This window comes from Manacus candei, unplaced genomic scaffold, assembly GCF_025592945.1.
Source record: "Manacus candei isolate 608988 ecotype Guabito, Panama unplaced genomic scaffold, ASM2559294v1 h1tg000025l, whole genome shotgun sequence".
NCBI lineage: Eukaryota > Metazoa > Chordata > Aves > Passeriformes > Pipridae > Manacus > Manacus candei.
The window spans coordinates 8,666,376-8,694,208 of NW_026138073.1; the positions used below are offsets into that span (position 1 = coordinate 8,666,376).

Consider the following 27,833-nt stretch of genomic DNA (forward strand, 5'->3'; position numbering starts at 1 on the left):
AATGAGAACCGTGTGAGAAACAGGTGTGAGACAGTAGTGAAACTTTACAGTACCACTGCAAATTTTAATCTTCACTTTTATTTTTCTTGAAAGTCCGTCCAAAAGCAAAATTTCAGGCCTAGGGCTACTGAAGACCATCTTTAAAGTTGCCTTGTGATTTTGAGCAATGCATCATGAGAGCAGTGATGTTCAGATGATACATTGCACTCATACATCACAAGAGCACTTTCGCTCTCATGATATATTAGTATAATACACTATCAGAACACAATCACTGATGTATTACTCAAAAACACGGTTTCTGACCCTCAAGAATCACCCTCATCTCTAGGCTGAATACACTGAAAGCTGTGGGTAATGATAAGAAATCACATATTTGGTTTCTAGGGTAAAGCTGAGGAAAAAAGAAAAAGTGTGGTATTCAGCATATTTCATTAACTGAGACATCCTTGTGATTTCATTTTATTCACTGAGCAGATGTTTTTGTGGACTGAAGCTAACACAATATAGGTATGTTTGAATTTTCTTACAAATAGCCCAATAAAATCTTTTTCATTTCAAATTTCATTAAGCCATGTTTTGAGAATGTTTCAATGAGATGTAGGAATTTCAGCTGATTTCTACATCATCAAATTGAATCAGGTGCAAGCTATCTAAATTCTATGCAAACCATTTGGTGCTGTTTCTGCTGCATTCTTTTTTTTTCTTTCTTTCCCCCTTTTTTTTTTAAGGATTTAGGCATCATCTAAAAAGATCTGGAGATCCATAAATGTGATCTGCCACTCAGATTCTTTGTTGCCTCTCCTCATTGAGGTGTTGGGGTTTTTTTCTCTGAAGAATTATTCTTTGTTGTTGTTTTTCCTTTTCTCAAAAGAGAGTGAAAGAGAAAGGAAAAAAGGTAAAAGAATGCTTTGCAATGTAGTAGCTGAACTTACTGCAGAGAAGCAGATGGATGACTGTTTGTTTGATTTCCTAGTAGAGTTTGAGTCTTGAGGATCTTGAATTACCCTTCCTTTATGGTATAAAGAGAGTGTCAGGAAAAAAAATGGTAATAGTAATAATATAACATCAAGGTGGCAAGTCATATATTTGTGTTCCTGTCCACAGTGTTGTTTGTTTTCCCCATATCTCATCAGCACTTGTAACAAAAATACTTTGCCCTCACCTCCTTCCCATGCTGGGTAACCCAAAGCTGCCTGTACAGCTCATAGTCCTCAGCTCTTCTGTCCCCTGAGCTGTGGCCCTGCAATCAGAAGAGGGATGCTTATGCTTCAGGCTCTGAAAAACTGGACTGATAATCCTTGTGCCTTGCAGGTTTGGGGTCACCTGGTGCTCTGGAGTCCATGTCCCTGCAGGGGTGTGTCCCCAGCACGTGCCATGTGCCCCTGGGGGCTTCAGTTTGTTTTGTTCAGGCTATTTAAGCTTTTTAACCTTGTGAAAGGCTGTGCTGCACGGCCTGGGGAGTGTCCTGTTCTGTCAACCTTTCTACCTGCATGGTGTCTGTGGTGTCCCCTGGGCTCCTCTGTCCCCCAGGCTGTGAGCACAGCCCTGAGCCCAGGCTGCCCACGCGGGCCCTCCGCCACATCCCATCCCCAGCACCCTCTTATTCTTGTCGGTTCTGAAGACACCACACGCGTCTCTCCGAGGGACATTGTCATTGCAAACCTCTGGCTAAGTACATCTCTGACTGACAACTATGAATAATTCCACAGAGCCTCTAAACTTCCTGGCGTTTCACTCTGCAGCTCATATAATACACAGAGCTGCTTTCTCGTGTTTTTCATCTTTTATATTCTCCAAAGAGTCGAGATACAGTTATGGACCAGGTTAATGTGTTTTCCTCTGAAAATAATGCTGTGGGATCCTGTCTGTGGTTACTTGTGTGTGTTGAGAATAATGCTGGCAATCCGGAAAACAAAGTCCCGAACCTGATAATCACCATTATTTTCTTTAATGTTTTCAGCATGTTCATGTCCATGTGCTTCCAAGGAGGGCCGGAGACTTCAGCAGGAATGACGATGTCTACGAGGAGGTAAGGGTTACACTTTATTTCTTCTACAGAGTTGGTTTTGCTGTTAGTAAATCACCTTAATGATCGAGGCCCTGCCGTGGGTGGAGGTAGTTAATGGGGTCTCTGGGTCTTTATTACTTGCAAAGACCTATACTGGGATTTTCTTGTGAGCTCATTCTCTGAGGAAGGATACAGTTGACACCTTTGGTACTTCAGTCTGTCACTGCACACAGAGCAAGGTGACATCTCTACAAATAGTTGTGTTCCCTTATTTTGAGGGGTCAGGGAAAAAGAATGACCACGTGGTTAGCCTGGCTGCAGAGAGTGTGTCCTACACCAGCTGCTAACCTGGGGTGCCAAACCTCCCCCTTCCAACAAGAAAAAACACAAGTGGCTTGTTATAACTCAACCACAAATTGCCTTTTGGCCTGATTTTTGTGGGGCTCTGCTCAGGTCTGGACAAATCACATTGTAGCCCCAAATATGAAAACTAAAGGGCAACTATGCATATGGGTCTGCCTGTGTGCAGATTGTATGGCAGAGCTGGGCATGTGAGCTGTTCCAGTGTGACTGAATTACTAGCTTTTGTTTAAATGAACAATTGTACTGGCATTACAAAAAGCTTTTCCCAGCTTGACAGCTGTCACAATGATTCTATGAAAAAATCTCACTATTGTTAAATTTACGGATTGTTCTTAGTGGTTTTGGTAGAATCCTCTATCTGAAACATGACATCTCCTTATCCTTCTGAAAGTAATTAATATAAACTTGTTCAGTGCTACTGCAATACTATCTGCTTGAAGGAGAATTCATGACATTTTCTGCTTTTGTATTTTTGCCTTTGTCATATATGCATGATGGCAACTCCCCACTCACAAAGAAATGGTAGCATAATTTAAAGTTTTTCAATTACTTAAATATGCAAAAATGGTGGAAAAAAAGTTTATTACTGACAGTTATATCAAGTGTAGTGCCTGGGAACCCTAAGGTAAAACCTTATAATGAACCTGCTGGGCAAGGAAATCCCATGGAAATAAAGGATGGCCATCTTATCTGCTGCTATGGTTAAAGGCAGTTGAGTGAGACAACTTGAAAGTTAACACCAAAAGGGTTGTCAGGCATTGGAACAAGCTTTTCAGGGAAGTGATGGTGTCACCACCCCTGTAGGTATTTAAAGAATGTGTATTTGTGGCTCTCAAGGACAGGGGTTAGTGGTGAGCTTGGCAGTACTGGGTTAATGGTGGATTCAATGATCTTACAGGTGTTTTCCACCTAAATGATGCTATGATTCTATGATTTTTCCTTTTCACGTGTGTTAAGCAGTTTTCCATGCTGTACTAACCCACAAAATCTGTTTCTATTTTTGTCGTGTTTACAATTCCATTTGCTTCTTGTTTAACACATTTATTTCTCCCTTGTTATAGCTAAACAGAAACAGGCAAAACTCTGTTAATGAACTGCACTGTATCTTTAGTGCTGTTAAATGCAAAAGGGTGACAAATTGGTGAAAAATATTTTTTTGTCTTGTCATTTTCAGTTATAGCAATTGTAGGTGTTGCTTTTAGCAGACATAGGAAGCATAAATATTTAGACACAGATGTGATAATATATCTTTTGCAGCCTCAGAGTCTAACCAGCTATTCTTGAACACCAGAGAGCTAACTTATGCTTTTGTACAGACTGTAGCTGAAGAAAGATTCCTTTTTTTTTAGGATGCCAGGGAAACAAAAACACATTTGCTGCTATAAAAAGTTTATTGTGAAGTTCCGTCACCGGCTGCATTGGAGGATGGAGGGACTTAAGCAATTTGCTATGATAAATGAATAAAGCTATTCTGAAAAACGTGAAAGGGACAAATTATTAAAATAAAGCTGTCTTTGGAAAATTATTTGGAGAGGCCACCTTCCAGCATTATCCCAGCATCCTTTTCCTTGTAATATGTGATGTGGAGGCTGCTCAGCCTCTCTCAAACAGTTTATGTAATTGTAAAGTGCACCCAGGCTAAATTCTGCATGTTGTGGTGCCTGGTTTAACTACTGCAGCTAAAGGCTTTACAGCTACTGGGAATAATTTTCACAGGCTCTGGGTCTCAGCTCTGGCTCCACATGTCTGTTGCAAACCCCTTTCTCTCTGTAAATGCCTTTGAGCTCTCCAAGCTCTGCAGTTGTCATCTGTATATGCTCGGCAGATTGCTGATAAATCCCATTGCTCTGAGTGTCTGACAGTGAAAGGAATGCCCAGATGTTGAGACATCAGCCCTCTCAGGAGACTTCTAGAGTTGAGACAGCTAGAAAGTACTTGCAGTCTCTTACTGTGTGCCTAATTTCTCCCAGTTGGTATTGGAGTGACCACTCATCTGACGGAAAAGGCAGAAAAAAGCATATCAGGTTAATCCCTGCTTAATCTGTTTATTGGGATCTGATATCTTCAGGCTTTTGGCTATGAAGCTCTGACACAGCCTTGTCTAGAGGAACTTTTAAGTGTAAAGAGTATAATTAAAGGTAAGGTATTCTTAGCACTTGTATTTTAATAAGGTTTCTGATAGACACAAATGCCTGCTGATTTCTGAATGTATTTTAGAATTATAGTACTGGAATATTAATTGTAGAAGGGGTAAAAGAGGAGCTGACACTTATTCCTCAGCACCATCTCTAAGGCATTCTTGGTAGAATTCATCACTTAATATTTTAGGTTTCTGTACCTCAGTGCATATGAAAGAAGTCACTGTGTGATTTTTCTAAGATACAAAGAGAATGATTAATAGTGAAAAACACATCTGCATTGAATGTTTTAGATGTATTTCCTCTGCATCTTTGCAGGGCTATTTCTTGAGAGGGTATTTCATGGGAAGTGTCAGCTATCTACCCTCTGGGCTCACTGTAGTGGAAAGCTAAAGCTATAGTTTATCAGTTCTTACATTTTTCTGCAGTTGTTTGAAGCCTAATCGTGCAAGTTTGCACATGCCAAAGTTAAATTGGTCTTACAGGGTTTCTTTTATAGAATCGGGCCCCTCATGTTTTACTGTTTCAGGGTTACTTTTCCCATCTACATCTTGAGTAGTTCTTATTCATTAATCAACTTTATTTCTTGGACAGCAAAACTTTAGCAGCTAAATATTAGGAGAACTATTCATTAGAATAACTCTTTATACCCCTATGTTTTCTGTTTGGTTTGAAATAGATTAATATTTTACATTTATTCATCCAGGAACTTAAAAGCCTCCTCTCAAGTAATTGCTTGCTATCATGACAGCATGTAACAGTGACTGATAAGAATTTTTATGACTCAAGAACATCTTTACTGTAGAACAGGCCCCTGTGTTGTTGCAGTCAGCACAAGTACTGCAGAGTTGTTGGAGGTCATCATGTCCAAGGCATTCAAGAACATTATCCTGAAATGTCTCAGCAGTTTCAGGCATTTTTGGGCAGCCCTCATTCAGTGAGTGTTTGAAAAGTCCATAGCACAGCCTGTCCCTGGTCTCCACTGAGTGGTTAGCCATTACTGCAATATAAATAACATTCATCATCCTTTAGGTTGGCAGGTAATAGCTGTACTGGGCCAGAGAGTATGGGGCTTTCTCAGAAAGGAAGACTCAATCAGAAGTCTGCACTACTGTTATGAGTGCTGACCTCAATAAGTTAATTTCGAGGCTGACAGACTCAGATGGGCAGCCTGGTCTCTTAGTGAAACCCTGAGCAGCCCTGGCATGCAGTGGTGTGTTTTGTGGTGCTCACCCCTGTTCCTCCCCAAATCCTGTGTTTCACTTGGTGGTTGCAGCCTGCTGTAACAGATGCAGCTGCCTTGGTGATGCAAATCCGGGGCTGTGCATGCAGAGCAAAGAGTGCCCTGCCCCTCACCATCCTTGCTTTCATGCCCACCTCAGCTTCTTGCCTGTCTTCAGTTCCCAGGCTAGACTGTAGAGCAGTGGAAAAGGGGAAAGCATGAAAGAGAGAGGTTAACCCAAACCCCTGGGTCTCCTTCCCCCGGCTGCCTGCCAGACCTGCATCATGGACCTCTTGTAATGAGCCTGAGTGAAACTTCCTAATATGAATTCTTCAGTAATTTAAAAGACGTTGTAAAACACAGAACCCAGCAAAAGAATTCACTTCATGCTGTCCTCCTTCCCCTCTGGCATTCAGGCAAGCGGCGAGAGACTCACTTAGGAAGAGATATTTTGACTTAGTGATCTCACTCAGCACGTTATGTTAAATCATTTCAGCAAGAATACCTATTAGTAATCATTTCCAATTCCAGGGAGGATGAAGGAGGCATTTTGGCATATGACTCGAGAACCTGCTGGGCTGTTTCTTCAGGCTGGCAAAACAGGGGAACTGTGGTGAATTCAGAAGTTTAGTCAAACAAGCCTGAAGTTTAATTCTCCCTGAGTGGCTTTGACTGTGACATGCCATCACTCCGACCTGCAGACAGGTTCCTGCGTGCGGCTGGGCACAGAGCCTGGCTGAGGGCTTGAAACCTGCACAGCTGTTTGGGCTGCTTCCTACTTAAAGATAAGGTATAAAATGAAAAGATAAATAAGCCCTAATCCAGGTCCTGCTAGACAAAATGGAAAGATGCCCAAAGGCTTCTGTGAGCATTGGATTGAACTATTCATGAAAATTAATGGCATGCAGAGCTAATAGGCTGTTCCTTGGCCTCGGAATTATACTGTACCTTCTGGGAACATATTGTAGCCTGATGGTAGACCAGTCTGCTGCATCTGAACTCCCTTGGGCCAGACCCTGCTCTCTTTGCACCCTGCTTGAGTAAACCCATGGAAAGGGACAGAAGCAGCACAGAATCTAAGTAGTTTTGTGGGTTCTTTTTTAAAGCTCTGGTTTTCCCAGCTACAGATTTTATTTCCCAATCTTCTTCTGATGCAGCGGCAAATAAATTCTTTCCAGTAGGCTCTGGATTTTATCCTGGTCTTGCCAATGTTGGTCTTTCTGACTGTGAGAATCAGAGGAGGTTCTGCTGGCCAAGGAGTGTGAGCTTTTCCCAGTTGCTTCCTGAGTCTTGCGATATTATAGCGACTCCAGCAGGGCAAGCCAGATTAACCATGCGTGAATGTTTCTGGCTGAGAGTATTGCTGTCAGAGCTAGAAATGTGTAAATCATTATGGTTTGGATGTGGTAGCTGAATGGACAAAAAGTCATTTTGAGTTCACTTGAAACAATTCTTTATTTTTTCCATCAAACACATTTTCTTTTTGTTTTTTAGCACCATGATGTGTTTTTGGCACCATGATATGTTATCTGATTATGATTTGAAAGTCCCTGGATAATGCTGGCACGCCAGCATATTATTCCATGTCCTCAACCTACATAAGGCAAAACTGGCAGATTTGTCAGTAGGGCCCAGCAGGAATAGTGGGAGACATCTATAGTCATGTATGTCTCCCTAGATGGAGATCCCATTGTTTGTGATATTTTCTGCCTTTTCCAACCTTGTGAGGCATTTCCTAATTTGGCACCTGAAATCTTTGAGATCTTCCTGTATTCTATGTGCATTGCTGCACTTATTTTAAGATAGCAGGATATCATAATCAGATCTGATTAAGAGCCATTTCATTCACTGTGGTATCTTCCATCGGATCTAGAGAAATGGAAACAACTCAGCTATAGGAATTAATTAGAAGTGGTTAGAAGTGTTCCCGTTGAGGCAGCCATCCCTCATGATCATACACATGCCCTTTACACCTAGGCTTTGTCTGGAAGGCAATGTACATTTGGCATTTTACATATCATTGAGTAGCCTCATTGCCCTCTAGTCCAGCTGTCTCTCTACATTCCATCACTGCTCCTGATGCTTCTTACCCTTTCCTCCCTCGAGGTTTCTACAATCATTTTCCTCACAGGTAAAAAATAGCTTCTAGAAATCACTTACATTTATTTATTCTATAACATAGGAGAGGCAAATTTTTGTGGCCATTACAAAGGGTCTCATGGCCCCCTCTGTAGGTTGTTTACCTTGTTTAGCTCATGGAGTATTTGCTCTGTTGTGCCCTTGATGGTAGTTCATTGGCAAGTGACTTAGTGACAAAGAGCCTCCAACAAAGCAAGAGTTGCTGATAAGAGGATTAAAGTGAACATGGTCTCTCAGGCCTGTTCACACTGTCAATCCTTGGACTTGCTTAGCTGTTCAGGAGCTTCTTGTGTATTGCCAGTCCCTAGGTAAAACTGTCTCCAGATCTCTGCTTATCCTTTGAGGCAGTGTAAGCTGAATTCCTGCTGGTGGGGAGGACATGCCCCGTTAGTATCCAAGATACTCAGCTTTTTGGAATTGATGATATGGAAAGCAGACAATCCTATCAGGGAACTGCCATTTTCCGAGGAGAGATTTTTCTTCTCTGAACTAAAATGTTGCCTTAACCTTCAAATTAAATGCTCCCTTGTGTTCTCTTTAAGGCTCAGGATATGGGAGCAGGTAGTTGGTAAGCCACAAACCAAATCACACTGAAATCCAGTGCACTGCACAACAGATGACTTCAGCAATTTGTTCCGCCAGTACCAAGAATTTGGAGAGTCCCTTCTCAACGCATAGGACTGATCTAAGTCTCAGTGATCGAATCCTCTGACCCACCTGCAGTTGTGTAAAGATCCTTTGGGTTTAACTTGTGATCCCACAAGGATACAACTCTTTGTACCCTGTAATTTGGTCGGTTCCTTTATCTCCTGTCTTGCAAATGTGGATCACAATGTTTTGAGGGATCAGCTTTGTACAGTGGAGGTTCAAGGTCCAGGTATCTGGGAAGTGATTGTCTCAGAGGAGACACCACCTGAGCTGGGTGTTGCTGGCAGTTTTGTTGGCTCACCCAGCACTGAATCAGCAGCTTCAGTGATTCAGATGCAATGCTACCTGTTGCTTTCTACATATGGTTTTTGTAAATTAAGGTGGAGGTGTATTAGTGAAACCAAGTGTTCTTCCTTGTGAAGAAGGAAAGAAAAGTCTGATGGGATGGATTTACCAATATCTGTAAGGTCAAGTTAATTTATTTTTTGAGTCCAAAGGGTGAAAAAACATATAGATATGAGAAATAAGCTTTCTAGATAAGTGCTTGTATTCTGGTGTTGTTTGTTTTGTGGGTGGGGAAAAAAAAGGTATGCTTTCTTTTTCCTTTATATATTTGCCCAGTTTTCCTTCTTTCTTTTTTCTTCTCTTTTTTTTTCTTCTGGGGAAATAAAAAAACCTCAGCACACACAGGCAAGTCTCCATTTTGTGCATTTAAAACAGTGATTAAACACTTCATTGCCAAAGAGAGATCAGGCCCCATTCTATACCGTTAGTGCCATGTGTTAAAAACTATTTAGTGTGCATAAAAAACAAACGTAGAAAATGATTTTAGGCTTAATACTGTGGGAGTATGCTTCCCTTTCCCTTCTCTTTCCCCCCTTTTTGAGGCATTTGCTCAATTTTTTCTTCTCCTTTGGGCCCCAGTGATGCAGGTACACAGGCCAGTTGCTGGGATGGCAAGGGCTCAGGTCTCCATGGGCAGACCTGGCGAGGGATTAAGCCCATATGATGCCAGGAGAAGGCTGGTGGTAAAATGAGTTCAGAATGAGAGAGGGCATTAGCTTTTGTTGCAATGTTTTTGCCAGGAAAGCGGTGCAAAGGGACCACAGACCTGTTCCTATACTGGGGGCAAAAAAACTTATTTCTGTTTCAGAAAGGAAATTTTAACAAACTATTGCAGCAGAATGAGAATTCAGTTTAACAGAGTGTACACGATTTGGTTTTGTTTAAATATGTTAAGCACCATTGTTTCTATTCCATGTTAAGGATTGACTTTGGTGCTAGGTTGCAGCAGTTTTCCTTAATTGCTTTAATCCTTGGCCTTAAGAAAATGAATACTTTAAATTTACACTTGTTAAGTACATTGCTAATGAAGAAAAGGCTTTAGCAATCTTTGGCAGACCTGAAACTATGTGTTAAAAAAAAAAAAAAGAGGAAGAGAAGAGAAAAAAAGGAAAAGGAAGAAGCTAATCACCAAACCATTCTGTTAATGCTTATTTTAATCATCTTGCCTGCCCTTGCTGGCAGACAGAGCCGTTGCTGCAGAGGCAGGAGGCAGCTATTGCCGTCAAATGGCGCTGATGTTGAGAACTGGGCCCAGGAGGACAATTTGACTTGTCAGTTTATATAGACATAAAGCTTCATTGTTGTGCACAGACACAACTGGCTTTTTAAAAGCCTATTTCCCTCCTGATGATGTGAGAATCTGCTCCCCTCTCTCCCACTGTTCTCCAGCCCTCCAATTTATTAGATGGTGTTTGTAACCCTGCACAGTGTTTATGTGGGGCTGTAGGAGCAGGTGGGCTTTGGCAGTGCCCTGAGCAGGCCATGGTGACCACGCTGCCCAGATTTGGACCACAAGGTCTTGTCCACAAGGTCGGGAGTAAAGAGCTTTGACTCCACACTGGGTGATGCCTCTTCTCAGGGAGTTTTACTGTGCCCATATCGCTGAATTCTCTGTGGAATTCAGTGTTTTAAAACACACGAGATGCTCAAAAGAAGAGAGGAACTACGAGCGTTTCCCTGGGGGCGGGGGGAGGCAAAAATGAAACATCTCCAAAATTCAATTAATTACCAGAAATGTACGACCTGTTTTCAAACACAGCTCATGCTGCTATTTTCCACGTGCAGGAAACTTTTATCTTTCTGACAAAGAACAGTTGCAGTTAGCAAAGTGTGCTAACACCTTCTTTTGGCTGCCTGTGCCTCCCCATGCTGCAGGGAGCCACTGAAAGGGTTTCAAGTAGCGCAGTGCAGCGTTTTCCCCCAAGTTTCAGTTTTTACATTCTGCAAAATGGAGAGAGTGACAACTGGTGCCCACACTGAGCAGCAGCATTTACTGCTTCAAGGGAAAGAAAGCTTCAAAATCTCCCTTGGCTGAGTTACAACCTTATTATAGCTATCCAAGTGCAGGTATTCCAATAATCAGGAAAAGCAGGGAAGTATGGCAGCCTTTGTCCCACTTTGCCTGGATAGCTGCAGCATTGTGTCTGGGACTGGCAAAGAACCCTTTCCTGCATTTAATTGCAAAAGTTGATCATGAGTTTTAGGTAGCCATATAAGCAAATCCACCTAACATTTCTATCTCCCTTTTGCTTACATAAATTACTTCAGTGTACTTCAACGTACTTCTAGGGATTGTAATTGGTGAGCAAGTGGAAAGGTATTGCAATAAATAGAATTTTAATGGAAGGCCATTTCTTAGAATTTTTTTTTCTTCAGTGATCAATTTTTTCTTTGTTTTCGTAAGGAGAACTCTGTTATCATTCATTACATGAATGTCTTTGAAAGGGCAAATGCACATAACTGCCAGGTCATGTACAGCATGGGTGCTATGAAGAGTTTTCTTCAGCTGAAGGATGATTGGGAGCAGTAATTCAGATTAGCTTCCCAGGAGAAGGGATCTCTGCTCTCCTCCTGATTTTTTTTCTCAGTAAAATAGTTGCACTTAATGCATTTACGAGCAGACTGTAAGTGCTAACATACTTTCTTTCCATAGCCCTGCCATTTCTGTGGCAGCCTTACTGAAGAAATAACAATACATAAAGCTGCACAAACACTTACGGTCTTAGGTGTCTGCTGCCACTGGCACTTTCAGATTTTCTATTTGAAGATAATTTCATTTCACACTTTTACATCTGAAGTGCCTGTTTTTGAAGATCTCAGAGTTAGGGGTTTTTTGACATATGTTAATTAAGCTTCCTACTGGCTCTGTGAGTGCATTAAGTAATAATACTTGTAGGTGTGATGCAGAGAGGTGAAGGGACATTGTGAAGTTCTGGAGTGAGTCAGGGTAAGACTGCTGAGTGCAGATACATCCATGAATCCCCAAACAAGCAAAAGCAGGAAGCGGGATTGATCATCCATCTGCAATTACATGGAGTAATCCAACACGTGAAGTTCATGCTTCCCTGTAGGAAACTGTGGCCCTAGGGCAGCTGGTAGATATGCTGGGATGTGCTCCCCAGCTTTGAGCAACACTGACAACTTGAATGACTCTAAAGAACTTTGCTTCAGGTGTTCAGGTTTTGTTTTCTTTTTCTTTTTTTCTGGAGAATAACACTACTGGCATTTACAAAGTCAGACTGTCATCTAGTAGTGCCCTGGCTTAATTCAACTAAGGCCTGTGAGCTGTAGCAGTTGCTGCTTTCTGAAGGTGGACACCTTGGGTATTTTAACAAGAGGTGACATGTTCACTCAACTGTAGATAAGAGGGGGTCTACCTTCACTGGTGTGGTGTCTCTTTGCAAATGCTTAGGGAAAATATTATAAGAATCAACTTATGTATGGAGTGTCCCAGGTTTTTTTCTCCAGAAAGGCACATTCAGGGAGTCCTTTGCCATAAGTGGATTCTCAGGTGGCTTTCTAAAAAAAAAAGATAAGCAAAACAGCCATTGACTTTCAACAAGAGTTGGATGTCTAAATAAATGCTTTGGAAATAAAGGCTTTGGGAAAGCCAGCCCTTTATCAAAGCTTCTGCATTAGGTTGCTGTGTGCAATATTGACACTCACTAGGATATTATTGGCATGTGATTTTCTCCTCTCATCTTGCACAAGGGCATGAGGCAGAATTGCCCTCTGATGCATGTGAGCAGAGGAGTTTTGGATTGATGTATCAGCACTTCGTGTTTCTGGGTCACTCTGGGGAACATGTGCAGAAGGGAAATAACAGTAGAACAAGGACAGTTCCCAGGTTAGATAATGTGCTCCATTGACATCCTTTACTTCGCCTTTAAGTGAGGTAAACATAATGAAGCTAAGAACAATCTGGTGTTTTTCCACCACTTTTAGCAACCTCTTGTCATTTTAAGCTGCTGATGTTTCTTCTCTGGTACTACCTGGTGATCCCTTTTACATGTTTATTACTGTTGCTTCTTCTCAAGAAATAAATTTGCTGAGAGTAAAGAAAGTTGCTCATTAGGGCAATGTAATTAAAGGAAAAGTAGACATCATGCCAAGTTCCATTTTCTCTACAAAGCGCCACCTTGGAGATTGCCTGAAACTCAATTACTCATTGCTATGCTTATTAGAGAGAACAATATGCTGAAATGATCCCTACTCCTAATAACCTTGTTTTCTACATGTGAATCATGTTAATACTTTTTTCTTTAGTGCCTTAATCACCATATATAAAATGGGTCTGTTTCTAGAGGGGGAATAGGGAAGGTGGGCCACATGGTGGGTGTTCTCTGAATTGCCACTCTCCATGGAGAGTTTCTTGTTTCCTGCTGGTCCACAGTCATTTTTGTGGCTTTGTTGTTCTTTTCTTCTACTTACATGAAACAGCACTTATTAACAGATTAGATCTTGATAAACAGATTTCCTCTGGTGGAATGAAAATGTTCATCATCTGCCTTGCTCTCTCCCTTTGGGGGAAGGAGTGTGCAGTATCTTCCATGTCTTGGTCTCTTCTCCCTTACCCCAAGGTTTCACCAAGACAAATAACTTCTCAAAAGAAAGCTGATATTAACGCCCTAAATAACCTTGTTCCAGTAATTAGTCCAGTGCCCAAGTTTTCTCTCCAGTGTGCTATCCTGATATCTTCCCACTGTCCTCCTAACATGATGTCTTCAGCTTCTGTGAACAGGCTGTTCCTATGGCCCCAAAAACCCTGTGCACCTGCATCGAGGTATGTAACAGAGAGCTGTAAATACCAGTATTCTGTCCAAGTTTTGGAAGAGACCTGAAGCCATGAAGGAAACACGAGGCACTTCCATCCAGCCCATAACATCCAACTCTCCTTAGCTCTGTGCTCAAGCCTTACTCTCTAAATGTGGAGGAAACCTTCGCTAACTGGGCAATTCGACAGAGTTCCAGCAGAAGTGAAGGACAGAAGTCTTAATCACAATATGTCCAAAACTGCCATGGGAATATGGTAAAATTGACTGACATTCAGGTTCTGTAGTGGCCAAGCTCATTTGAGTACCAGTAAGTTCCCCTGAAATTCTCTGTCAAAAGTGCCCCAAGCAATCATAACAAACTTCACTTTCGGTCAGATTTGTGGATGGAAGTGGCTGAATGTTGAAAATATCTGAGAGAGAGGGAAGTCATTTGTTCCTAAGAAAGAGAGCTTGACTGGCGGAACTTCACTGCCAGTGTGGAAAAGAACTGAAGAAACGTAAGGCTCTTCTCTCTTTGCTGCATGTTCCCATCCCTGGAATTGTTCAAGGCCATGTTGGATGAGGCTTGCCATGGCAGGGGTGTTGGAACTAGATGACCTTTAAGGTACCTTCCAACCTAAACTATTCTATGATTCTATAATAATAAGAGGAGACTGATCCAAGTATCACTAGTGTCTTATATGTCATAGGAATATACTGTTCCTAAGAAATGCTCTGTGTTTTTGTTTCAGAAGGAAATGCAGGGCTGTATAGTTAACCATTCCTACTCCTTCTTTAATGCCAGAATATTTCAGTCCTTTTATGTAGAGAGCAAGAAGACATGATTGAAAAGGAAAGTCTTACCCTTTGATGTTTATTTGTTGCATTATCCACTTTTCACGGGTCTATTATTCCAGAATCCTGTTGAACCATTCATTGCCAAGTGGACCTCTCCACTGCTGTCAGTAGGGAATTTCTGCCTCTAAATCACATAATTTGGCCCCTTTTACTTAACTTAGGGCCAGATTATCAAAAGTGTTGAGCACCAGCTTTCTGAAGGCTTAGCACCTCCTGCCAAGGACAGATTTTCCGAACTGCTCTACACAGAGCAGCTCCTGTTGTGACCCTTTAAGGACAGATTTGCAAAAGAACTCAGCAGTTCCCTTTCACCAAGGAGCTGAGCCCTTTCCAAAATATGTCCAGCTTTGCTTAGTGCCAGGCTGGAAGATAAGGACTTTTGAAAATATGGCTTTCAGCAAGTTCTGTGATATGGAAAAATACTAAATTACAAACATTGGGAAGGACTTGAAACAAACGCTTGAGAAGAGGCAAACCTCCACGTTTCAAGATGTGCCAGTTTTTACTGACTGATAGAAGGGCTGGAAGAAAATTTTGGATCTGAACAGGTTTTCCCATAATTGCCCACTAGGAGGTTTCCTGCACATTCCCCTGCAGCAGCTGCCAGGCAGGATGCTGGAGCAGAGCACTGCTGTGCTGAGGCAGCATGGCAATTCCTGTGTTCCCAAAAATGCATTCACTTAGCAAAATGTGATTTGCAAGCAAAGTAGCACAAAGCAGCCATTATTCTTCTACCAGTCTTTCTGGGGAAAAAAGGTGAAAAACCAACCAACCAACTATGACAACAACAACAAAAACAAACAAACAAACAAAAAGGAAAATATTGATTTGCATCTTATAAAAATGGGTTGAATTTTGCTTTTGAAATTTTAAACCCACAATTCCCCTTGCATGCTCTGCACTGTCTTGTTCTCCAGAGAGCCTTCCCTGGTGTGGCTAGCAAGAAAAATCTCTGCAGAACAATCGTGTAACCTTGGAAGTTTATGGGTTTATAGGTGAGTGTTCTTGACCTGGAAGTATTGTAGGCAGGCGACAATGGAGGATGGGATGGGGAGAAGGTGTTTCAGTGTATAAAATGCAAGTTTTTAAGCTTTAACCCTAAGCAGCACTTGAGCTCCTGGGAAAGTAGTTCTGTTAAACTTCTGTGTGTCAGTAAACTGAAGCTGCTCATCTTGCATGTGTCTGCTGGGAGGTGGGTGTTTCCCTCCCACATGGGAGCAGGCAAAGGAACACTAAAGCCTCAGTTTGGGAGCTGGCACAGCCCAATACAAAACAGCCTTTTTTTTTTCCTGAGCTGTATAAAACACCTAGAGAGCCTTGGCACATATTACTCTCAGTCCTCTGAGACCCCTTGTGAATTTAGGATGGGCTTTTCCTTTGGTTGTCCAGCCCCACTTGCATTTGGTTTTGCTTTGACATAAAGTACTTTTTAAAATAATGAAATAGATGTAAAAGAAATAAAGCAAAGAAGGAGGAGCAGGCTTGGTAAAAGCCTTTACTGCTGTCACAGGACTGTGCAGCTTCTGTGATTATCCCTTGCCTTGTTCAGCAGTGTATAATTTAATGATTGCATCCAGGGCATGCTATTAACTTTCTTTTCTACATCTGCGACCCCAAAGCTCATTAATTCTTTTTACTATTCCCCACTTGACGTGTGTGTATGTGTATGGAGAGGGCAGTGGCTAAAGAAGTGTTATGGATTTCATATCTTTGCTTCGTCTGCCACATTATAGCAAATGACAGTTGATTAGGTCTTTCTATAGATCATTACCAATTGTTTTCTACCTTGCAGATACTGCTATTACGACAAATCTATCATATCCTAGAGATCCTATGCAGCTTGTTATTTCTGTGTGATTTATTACACTCACAGTAGAAATGTTGTTAGCGAACATTGGGGAAGCAGTGAATATATTGAGAAATATCAATGTATCCTCATGTTCTGGCTTGCAGTGACAGTCAGTGATCCATCTCACTGACACTTACCTTGTTAACATTTTGATCAGATGGCAAATTTGTCATTTTTCATGGTAACAAGTATAAGTTTGTACAAGAATTGCAGAAACATGGGGAAGATAAAGGGCCCCTCTCTTAGTTTTTCCCAGTGTGATGTAATCAGTAATCTTTCTGGAAAATGAAATAATTACTTTGTGAAAAAGCTTATCCACTAGAAATTGTGCCAGTGTTAGAAAGCTCAGATTTCTCTTCATTTGAGGATTGAAAGAGTTCTCTTTGCAGCCATTACTGACACTTTGATTAACACACCAAATCAACATGAAATGATAATATAGTATAAAAAGGTTTACAGTCAGATTTCTTCTCCTTGATTGTAGCAAGGAACACAAAGATCTCGCAAGTAAAAGTGAAGGCATTGTCTCTGGGAACAACAGAGTACAAAATACTACAAACACAACGTTGCAAATTTCTTCTAATCCTCGCGGTCAAAGCTTTCTCTCAGCTCGGCTGTCGGCTCTGCAGCTCTCCCATTCCAAAGTGTGGGCATGAAAACTGTGCTCAGAGCACAAGTGGGCTACACAGGGGGAAATTACAGCCCCTAATGTAAGAGAGTCATCTCAAAGAGCCAGTGATTCATCTGCACAGCCCACAAACACATGAAAAGGGGGCAAGAGAAAGAGTAGGATGTTGCCTCTTGGCAGTTGTTTGCCATCTCTGAGTGGCTTGTCCATGCAAGGGATTGTACATGGAAGCATCAATATGAATCAAAGAACCATTTAGGTTGGAAAAGGCTTCTAAGGTGATTGAATCCAGCCATGAATCCAGCAATGCCAAGCCAGTAAATCATGTCCCTGAGTGCCACATCCACATGTCTTTATTTTAAATAACTCTAAGGACGGTGACTCAACCACTTCCCTGGTCAGCCTGTTCCAGGGCTTGACAACCCTTTCAGTGGAGAAGTTTTTCCTAATATTCAATCTAAATCAACCTGGACAGAGGATGTGTGTATGACTCAAGCTTCAGTTCAGGAGCAAACCAGACTAAATCCAACAGAAATAGCCCTTCTTCTAGGACTTGCATGAAAGTTGCTTTCATTCAATTATTGTTTTTCAGTTTTATCCATTGAAAACTTGGCTGCATTATTTCAAATATCAGTGGGGTACAAACGGCAAGTGCCAAATGTCTCAGTCAATATGATGGAAAAAAAACAGGGGCCAAACAGTTCTTCATTTTACCCTGATAGATTAAAAACGACCAGACTAGGTAAATCTTGAGAGTACTTGGGTAGGAGTTTAACTGAAATGATGCAGCTTTTCTTTCTTATCGCCACCTAAATGGCTGGGGAGATCTGATGCTCAGCTGGGTTTGGTTTTATCTTGTTGATGTTTTTCTAACTTTATAGTGCAATGTCAGGATGTAAATGCTGTGAACGTGTTACTGGAAAGGCTCAGATTGTATTCAGAGAACGCACACGGAAACCAAACACTGCTTCAGTTGTGTCACCTCGGTCATAACAGCATAGCTTTGAATTGTTTAATTTTTCTAATGTTGTGCATAGCAATGCAATAGTTCAGGCACCAGAGAGCTGAAGCAGTGAGTCTTAGTGCTCTGCAGCGATTTGAGAAAGCACAATGTCATCTACTAGAAAGTCTAATTGTTATGATTAATATTTAGCATAGGGAAGTCTATGTGGAAGGGCACAATTTACATCCGCTTGCTGAATTGAATGAATTACTGATTTTTCATTTTCTTTTATCTTTAGCATCCTTGAACAGCAGAAAATGTATGAGTACATATTTGCTATAGCAATCTCTCTTGGAACAAGGCTGTGCCTCTTACAAAGCCACTCTGCAGGTCCCTGGCCCAAGGGAGCAGCTGGGCAGCAGCACATTTGCTGAGCTGAGCTGTGAGCTGAGGACCTTTACAGGGAGACACTGGGGTGCAGCTGCACCAAACTGGTGAGACCAGACCGATGCAGGAATAGGGCTGATAAAGTGATGGGAGACAGGAGGGGGACAAGGGGTGGCTGTACTTTTTAAACCAACTGTGGCAGGGCATCTTACAGATGTGTTGGGCCTGACAGCACAATCTTTCTATGTAACATTGCCACACCATAAATGCAATTGCCTGATAACTCTGGCCACTTAATAAGTTCTTCTTCTCACTGAAAACAAAGGGATTTAATTAAAAAGGAAGAAAAATACTAAATTTCCAGCAAGTATTGCTGAAGGAACTTGGGCAAAATGTTTTCTGGGAGAAAAACTAATAGTGAAAGAGGTGCAATGAGAATACACAGTGAAGTAAGTTTAAGAGAGCTGGTTGACAAGATATTGCTGCAATTTGTCTTTAAGATCACACAGAGAGCTGACAGATTTTGCTAGGTCTTGGTGACATTCATATATAAAAGTTTCCTAAATCACCAGCTGAAATTTCGGACAGTGGTTTCTGATAAAGGGATATCGGAAAGCTTCACCTCCTGAAATTGGTGACTCATTTACCATTATCTTCATTGAACAGCTGAGATCTTCCCTTTAGGAAGAGAGATGAAAAATTATCTTCTGAATGTACCATATTGCTTTCGATTCCAGAGAGAAGAAGGGAATTAATGTTGAGGATGGTGTTGCAGTAATTAGTTTCAGATGCAAAGGGCTGAACGTAAATCCCAACAAGCAGCAAGAAGGGGATTCACCAGCAGAGCAGCTGGAGGGTGGTACTTTTTTTTTTTTAGAATATGCAATCAGTGTTGTTCATCAGTGTTTTGCTTCTTAATAATTAGAGCAAGATTAAAAAAAAAAAAAAGGCAAAAAATAGCAGAGCAGATTATTGCTGGGAACTCATTTATGGCTGTATCAGGAGTTAATGTTGAACTCTGAAGGTGGTTAACACTTTTGACTGAGATAGCATATGGGGGTGGTTACTGCCTGATGGTGGGAATGCAGACCACCAGCTTCTGTTCAGATTGGGAGCTGAGGGCATATGTGCTCACACAGGCTACTTGGAGTCCAATCCCATTCCTATGGAAGCCAGTGTGAAGATATATTAAGCTTGATTAGCATTAAATGGGGCTCTTGAATTAAAAATTCTCCAGTGAGTACACATAACATAGCTGAACCCTCTCTTTCCACTTTATGTAAGTGATGGAGCTCCTCCTCTTGGGCTGTTGGCATCTCTCTTTTGCTGTCATTGACACAGGAATTTGTGGCAGGAATTTTGACACAGGCCTGAGGACCCTCTTGTGCACCCTGTTTATCAGATCATGAGGTTTGCTAGTCCTTGGCAGAAGAGTGTATTATCAGACTGTATGTTATGAGCTGGCAAATTGTACCTTCTGACTCTCTTAGGAATTTTGTTAAGTCCTAAAATATAGTTTTCAATCAGCTGAACTTGTTTGGATTTGTAAGGAGCAAACCTCCAATTTCGCTTAAGGAAGGCTTCCACTGCACTTGCATTTGCAAGTTTCACTACCAAAAAAACAAGGAACACACCCCCCCCCCAAACCAAACCAAACCAAACCAAACCAGCACCACTGACCCACCAAGAAAGAAGGCATTGTTTCGTGAACATCCGTGGCTGCTGGTGGCTTTGGATGACTGATTGCCAGTGGGCTGGAAAACATGGCAACAGACTTGCTGGGAGGGCTTGATCCTGTGATGACCCAAAGTAGCCATTGTGTTGACTCTCAGTTTCGATGTGCATAAAGCTGAGCTGCAGTCCACTGCACCTGGGGAGGCAGAGATTAAAACCTCAGAGGCTTAAAAGAACCAGTAAGGAGGCTCCTTAGAGGGGCCTCTGCATTTGACTTTCTCTTATAAGAAATCCAGCTGGGTGCCTCTCAGTTTCTCAGTTCAGATCCATGTCTGCAGTGCTGGTGTTTTCCTCACCCTCCCACCTTGAGGGTGTGTACAAGATAAAAAGGAGAGTGAGCTGGAGGCTCCAGCAGGGCAGACCTGCTGGCTTGGTCAGCCACGACACAGTTCCTTGAATTCAGTTCTCAGTGCTGGGGTCCCTGGGTGACAGCACTCCCTCTCTGCTTTGGCTACTTAAACATTTATTTCACAGTAAAGGCTGATTTCATTGAATCTTGACTATGTTAGGAATACTGTTACCTCCTTTTTAATTTATTTGTTTTACCAAGAATTGAAAGATAAATATCACTGAAGTACAGAACTGTAAGTTGCTAGATTTCTGTGATTTCTCCTCCTTCACACGTCCTGAGCCTTATTCATAGATACCTGACAAGGAAGCAACAGCAGGTGTTAAAACAGTACATCTTGCCAACAGTAAGATAGGCCATCATCAAAGCAATGATTTTGTATGGGTGTTTTTATTTTTTATTTCTGGCATCCAGTATCAGTAGGGAGGGTTTAATCTGAAACAGGAAAAGCCTGAGCAGGGTCTCTGAAAGCCAGACTTTTACCCAGGTGAGTCAGGAGAACTCTGAACTCAAATGAGGTTATAGACAAATACTGAGTTTTGCTCACTGCAAGCTTGACAGCCCACTTAGTGCAGTTCATGGCCCTTGCTAATGGATGGTAATGTCCTGTACCTCTCATAGCCATGACTTTAGTTTTTAATGGATTTGAGGTTGCTGTGGCTGAGAAGTCCATGCATTGACTTCTCACTAGTAGTGCTTAACATTTCTATGAAACTTAGTTGTGTTTCTTTATTTCTTTGTTATGGGAACATTACAGTCATGGCACTGCTGAAATGAGGATGTAATGCCTTCCCCCCACCAATATTCTGCTCTTGAGAAAACTGCGTGGGAGAGATGGACTTACTTTGTGGTGGGCATGAAACATATAACTTTGTCAGGAGTCACAAAGAGCTACTTTGCAGAACTACTGTGGGTTTTATGTTTGCTTTTTTGCTTTCTGGTGGGCTGGCCACTCAGTAGCATGAGCTGAGTGTTTGCCCATGTGTGTGTGGTATTATTTGTCTGCAAATGCCAGATTGTCTTGTCAGGAAATCAAACCCTCACAATGTATTTTCATTGCCAAGAATTGTGTAAAGTTCTTTTTGCTTTGGTTGGTTCGGGGTTTTTCTGTTGGGTTCGATTTTTTTTTTTTTTTACTCAGAATAGGAGGTCTACTATCTTTGCTTTGCCAGGATCTCTTGCTTTCATTTCTGCCCTGGCAGGGCCAGCCTGACTTCGTTTTACCAGAAGTCTGATAGTGCTTTCTTATTGCAGAGCTGTTATCTAAGTGTTTTTCACAGCAGGTGGGGAACTCTGGTGGATCTCAGGTGCCCGGTGCATAAACTGTGTCTGTGGGTACCACACTGAACCTGAGCATTGCAGGTCCTTCCAGGTAAAACTTCAACTTAGTTTAGACACCAATTTAAGCAGGTATTTGCTTACTGTGGAAATACACAGATTTGTCCCACTAGAAATTATTTCTTTGACTTGTTTGAGACTGTTTATTCCACTAAGATTTTCATTTGGGATTTGGTGCTTGCTCCTTTGGTGTGGTGGCCTTTGGTTGCCATTCTAGTGTGCTACAAAGAGAAGTAAATCTTCTCTGCCACCATTTTTCAAAATATTTACCACTAGAAGATAGTACTCCATTTTTAAAAAAAGGTGTGGGCTTTGCATGTCACATTGAATTCAACGTATATGCAGTGCGTGCAGTGGAAAATAAGGGGTTAAGTTAGAGATGTTCGCTCTTGCTGCAATTACTGGGATAGCTGCCTGCATACCAAATGAATAGCCCCAATTGGAAAGATTTTAAATAGACTGGACTAGATACATGAGAAAAAAAAAAAGATGAACTGATGGGAACATTTTGTCAGGATGATGGACTGAAAATACAGCAGGTATTTTCTGTCTTTTAGTGTATAAGGCTGTGTAATGCAGTTGGGCTCTCCCACCTGAGGGACATTCATGCCAGTTGGCACAAGGCTCCCCTCTGGCTTGGCATAGCTGTCTTTCTGGGCCAGCCCTGCTGAAGGAATGTGATTTGCTATGAAAAATGTGTTGATCGGGCTTGATTTTGTGCCACCAGGCAGATTAGTGAATTGCCTTGTCTGCCTCCCATTGCTTTCTTCCAGCCAGCAACATCTAAGCCTTTATGATTTTGCAGGTCTTCATTAAAAATAGCTGTTTCTATATCTGATTACTGAGCCCCATCTGGGGAGAAATGAGCCTTTCATCTGTGTATTATGAGGCCATATCCAAGCACTTTGATTCCATAACAGAGTAAAACCAGACAAACTTTCTGTACAATTGCTTTTCCAGCTCATCTCCAAGTTCTCTATGAGCCCTGTCCTGTCCCCAGCACATAATGTCTGGTGTTACAGCATTATTTTTGTTTTAATTGCTCTTTCACTGCTAAATGCAATTTTTGTAATTGGTTACATAACTCCGGGGTTTTATTTTAAATTAATCTAACTTTGCAATCATTCTACATATGTTGCTTTTAACATTTGCCTATTATTTGGATTAATTCCACTAATTTATCACCACTGTTTAGATATGCATTGTTTTTATAACCCTTGCAACTGAATTAGAGCACACTTGTTGGGCTGAAGGCAAAGTTCACTTCACTAAATCAAGCAGGTTTCTTTTCCCTCTCTGTTCCTATATATTTACTCAGGTTTTTTTGTGTGTGCTCTGGTAGTTGGCTGTAAAAATGGCAAACATTCCGGTAAATAAATTCAAATTATCTTGATCATAGAGTAAATGTAATGGGTAATGCTGGGATTTTTTTTTTTTTTAATTCTAAAATATTCCTCAATATTTAAACACCTACTTAGCAGCTAACCTCTTTCACCTAAGGTTAGCTTTGATGTTTGGGGGTGGCAGTATTGAAAGGAGTAAAACCGATGATTACCTCATATTTTCAGTTGGTGCCCGGCCTATTTGTCTCTTGAGTCTAAATTCAAATAGTTGGGAAGGGATAACCCAAAAGCCAGTACAGACTGTCCTCACGAGAAAGAACTGTGTCATCAGCTGTTCTTTACACACAGAGAAAATGGAGGCATTTAATGGTGGTGCTGATCTCTCATCTTCCCGTTTCCCCCACCAGTGCATTGTACAGAGACCAAGCAAATACAAAATGTGGGAGTTATAGGCAAATTACTTTTTTAAAGGAAAATTTCTTTTGAAAATGGCCTTCTGCTGCGAACAGGCTGTACTTCCATGAGTACAAATACAGAAACAGAAGCATTGAAATATTTCACTGGATATATATTAAAGCTGTCTTTAGGGACGTGGAAGAAAGGCTTATTTCTGAATGTGCATGAAGGGAACAGCACACAGTTTATTGTTTGACAGCCCCGGCCAAACTCTTTTTAGATGAATACATGCATATATTTCTGGGATTTGGCATGTGAAAAACCTTTGTGGGATATCTCTTTGGGTATGCTATAGTAATAACATGTAACAGGTACCAAGACCAACCTTTTCTCAGCTGAATAACTCCTCCGTTGATGGTCACGCTGCAAACAACAGGAATGTGAGTGAAGGATTCCTCAGATGTGCAGTAGAGGAGGTAGCTCACATTTCCCATCGACTGTTACAGGCAAGGAGGAATCACATAGTTACAAAAGGATACAGGCTGGATTAGTAAAAGGCAACTCACATTTTGTCCAAAATGAGGAACAGTCAGGGGTTTTGTCATAACTGATCAATTCAGTACATGTAAAAAGATCTTTTTTTAACAGAAACAAACCAATTCCCTTAGATTCCACTTTTAATTGCATGTAATACACAGTGAATTTATTTTGCTATAATATTAACAGAGATTGCATATAGTAATTTTCTTCTAACATGTGGTGCTTTGATGATTTCTCACAAATTATGATTTTTAATCTTAAATTGAAAATGTGTCCAGAAATTTAACTAGGCCCAGGCTTGCACTGTGGAAAATAAAGAAAAGGATTGCAGCTCTCATAAACCCTTATCCACAAGTAATTATCTTGTTATGTTAAAGTGGTTCTCCTGAATATTAAAATAATTAGGACCAAGAATCTCGGCAATACTTTCCTCAGATGTTGTAATTGGCAGGGGGTGTTAACTAATTAAATGTATTTATATTGCTGGCTGGCTAAAGAAAAGGATGAAGCACTTGTAATTGCTGAAATTTAGCAAATGCACTTATTTACTACAGTATAAACATATAGATTATGGTATTTGTGATGGTCTAATAGCTGGAGACAGGAATCCAAATGCTTCCTGAGGGCATTTCTTGTTGCTCAAGGGGAGCTTGAATAAGGGGCTTTGGCAGAGAGTTTTGTTGGATGCAGGTGGGATGGGGCTCTCCCTGGTGAGCTCAGTGGATCTTGCAGGATGAACCCTGAAGCCGCTGGGGATTGTTGTGGGGCGAAGGGAAAAGGCACACGTGTCTCTGCGAGGGGTGAGCTCGTGATGGAAACAGGCTGGGAGTCAGTCAAGACAGCCAATGGCCCCAGATGTGTCTCTGGGTGCCAGCCCTGGGCTGAACACATGCCCCACGTGCTGTACCCCGGGATCTTGCTCTTGCCCTGTGGTAGCAAACACCACATCCAGTGTCACTCTGTGCTCCCTTTCCCTCCTCTGCAAAGAGCTGCTGCTGGTGTCTCAGAAAGCTCTGTGCTATTTGCTCTTATTTCAGAAGTGGCTCTTTCTCTCCCCGCCCCCCCCCAAAGTTCATAGGAAAGACTTAAAAAAAAAAAAATCACTATAAAACGGGCTATTGTCTGATCTCTGAAGTAATCAATTTTGGATTCAGCCCCCTATAACAGTTTGACATTTCAGGGTCAGCAGAACAACTTTCTGGCAGATTGAAAAGCTGTGTTTCTGGCCCCAGGGTAGATTAGAGTAAAACTGGGCCAAATAAAATGAGGCTTCAAAGCATCTCACTTCCATTTCACTACTATTGGAAAAGGCAGCAAGGGCTGTTTTTAGGGAGTACAGATAACAGAAACCTTGCCTTTTTCCCTGCTTCCCTCTCTCCCTTTCCCCATGTGTGCTTCCTCCTCTTCTTTTGGAATAATTCCAAACACAGCCATCACTAGGCTGGAGCAACCCAGTGCGGGTTGGATCAGTCACAGCTCCTCTCCAAAGCACCCCTAAAAATGCAGAGAAGGGACAATCCTCTTGGAGAGGTGGGACATGAAGGCAGGGAGATGCATCCTCCATTGGCAGAACTTTACTCCATCTGCTGCCTCCTCTCCTCCTTTACTTCCTTCCCCCTTCCTCTATTCTACCCCTCCAGCTTTGTTCTCCTCTGTTTTTTTCATTCTCCTGCCGCTTCCCTGCCTTCCCTCAGTCCACACTCCCATGACAGCACGGAACAGCAGCACTCTTTTCCCCAGCCAGGGGGAAGCTGGAGCCCATTACCTGCCTCAGCCAAAATCCATCTCCCCTGCTCGCTCCCTGTCTTTAGCCTCCTCATAAATGAAAATTCAGTTCCCTAGAAAGGACATATGTTTACAGTCCCACAGCTGGTAGGTACATGTGTACCAGGAGCGTGTGCCAAGGTTATATTGACACATGTCACTGGTATCCCAGAATCCCGTTTGGCGCTTGGGAACATCTTCGTGCCGTAATGCTGTGGAGGTCATTACTGCACCCTGTAATCCTCCATGAAGGTTTTCCATTTTCATTTATACACAGTAATAAAATACACATCTCAGCATCAGGCATTAGGATTAGTACTGACAAGGCTTAAGCTGAAATGTTTTAAGGATGCATTTCCAATGTGCATAGAATAGCTAGCACGCAGTGCACAATTATGCTGGCTTTATGGAAGGAAGGATTTATGCTTCAGCACTGTTCATATCACAGTGACACCAGCAGCATAAAAGGAATTTTATTTAAAAAAATAAAGATTGAATTAATTTTTCCATTGTAGTACTAATCTAGTATTATTAATTTAAGTTTCTAGTGTTGATAAGCCACCAGAAGTGTAAAGAGAAGTGTCCCTTCTAATTTCATCATCTCTTCTTTATTTCTTTAAGTTGAAATTCTGAAAGTCTGTGATGTGGGGTCAGCTGAAGGGTTCAGCTGTGGGTTCAGAGAAGGGAATTATGTGTTTGGTGGCTCTGGACAGAACAGCCTAGGGGCAGAGTGAGTGCCTGGGCAAGACCCCCACACCCAGCCTTGCCATTCCTAAATCTGTGTGAGCAAGCATGTGTGCCTTGGTGACCTGGTCAGTCCCTGTGTGCTTATAGCCCAGCTTCACTTGCTCCAGGCAGGGCAGGGTGTTCATCTCCAGTGAAGCTCCCAGCTCCTGAAGATGGGCTGCACCCCTGCAGTGCATCAGGAGGAGGGAGCTCTGGAGGCTGGGAGAGTTCCTCCTTGCTGAATCCTTCCTATCTTCCATCTCCCCTAAATGTCACAGCCCTATTTTAGCAGCCAAGAGAAATCTCTCCTCTCCCTGTCCTCTTCTGCTGTTTGTCCTCAGAGGATGAGGACTGAATTGGAAAAGAAAGGGAGGTGCTTCTGGTGGCTGCTGTCATGCAGCAGATGGGTGTGATGGCCCTCACATTCCTGCCCCATGGCAAAAACATGGGGTAAAAATGAAGTCAACCCAATAACATGAAGTGTATTGCCCAAGAGGGAGTCCTGCCTCCTGAAAAGCCTCATCACACCCCCCTGTCCTTAGTATCAGGAGGCTCTAGACCTCTCCTCCACCATCACTTCATCATGAAGGAATGGATGGCCTCACAAAAACCCATAAATTCCTAGTGCAAAGTAAATGAAATGGAGCAAGTGGATCCTTTACAGGCAGTCATCTTTTCCCAAATTTTTTTTGAGAGCACCAATTACTTGGGGTGGAGGAGCCTGGCACAAGCATGGCTGCTGGGTTATGTATTCACTTCTAGTTTCTGGCCATTCTACACTACAATAAGCACAACTGGAGCCCATTGGGTCCAGACTGCTTTTACATTGCTAAATTTACAGTTGCTGGCATACTGGAGATATGAAGCATTCAGAAGCCATTTTATATATTTCTGTTGCCACTGCTGACAGTTTCCTGCCCTTCAAGATATTTGTTGTGATAGTGGGGAGCCACTCTCTCCAAAGGGCATATATTTAAAAAGCCTGAGTTGCTGAAGGAATGTGATAGCCTTCCTTGCCTGGGTTTTTTGTATATATGTCATTATTTTCTATTTGCTTTTCTAATTCATAGTCAGTTTTTAATTGCAGCCTTAACTCCCTCTGCATTTTAGCAGAGACAGAAAAAAACCATTCATCCTGTCATAAGAAGGAAAACAGATATGACCTGAGGAAACCACATGGTTGTTATGTCCATCTGTTTTTCCTGACTTCCCTACCTTTTGGGCTGAAAAGATGCAACTTGCTGCCTTGTAGGATAGGTGCTATTTGACAGGAACGTATTCTCAAAAAAAAAAATAAAATTAAAATGCTAAAACTTGAAGATCTTAATTCACCAGCCCTTCATCCTGTGAGCTGAAGA

The 27,833-nt window shown here is 41.9% G+C and overlaps 1 protein-coding gene across 1 annotated transcript in view; it reads left to right on the plus strand.

Moving 5' to 3' along the window:
• Window positions 1-27,833, plus strand: part of FHIT (fragile histidine triad diadenosine triphosphatase) — a 543,577-nt gene that overhangs the window by 456,946 nt on the left and 58,798 nt on the right. Inside the window, exon 6 of the mRNA XM_051788828.1 lies at window positions 1,964-2,032. Within this exon, the coding sequence (XP_051644788.1) occupies window positions 1,964-2,032 (69 nt within the window). The remainder of the gene's footprint in view (window positions 1-1,963; window positions 2,033-27,833) is intronic.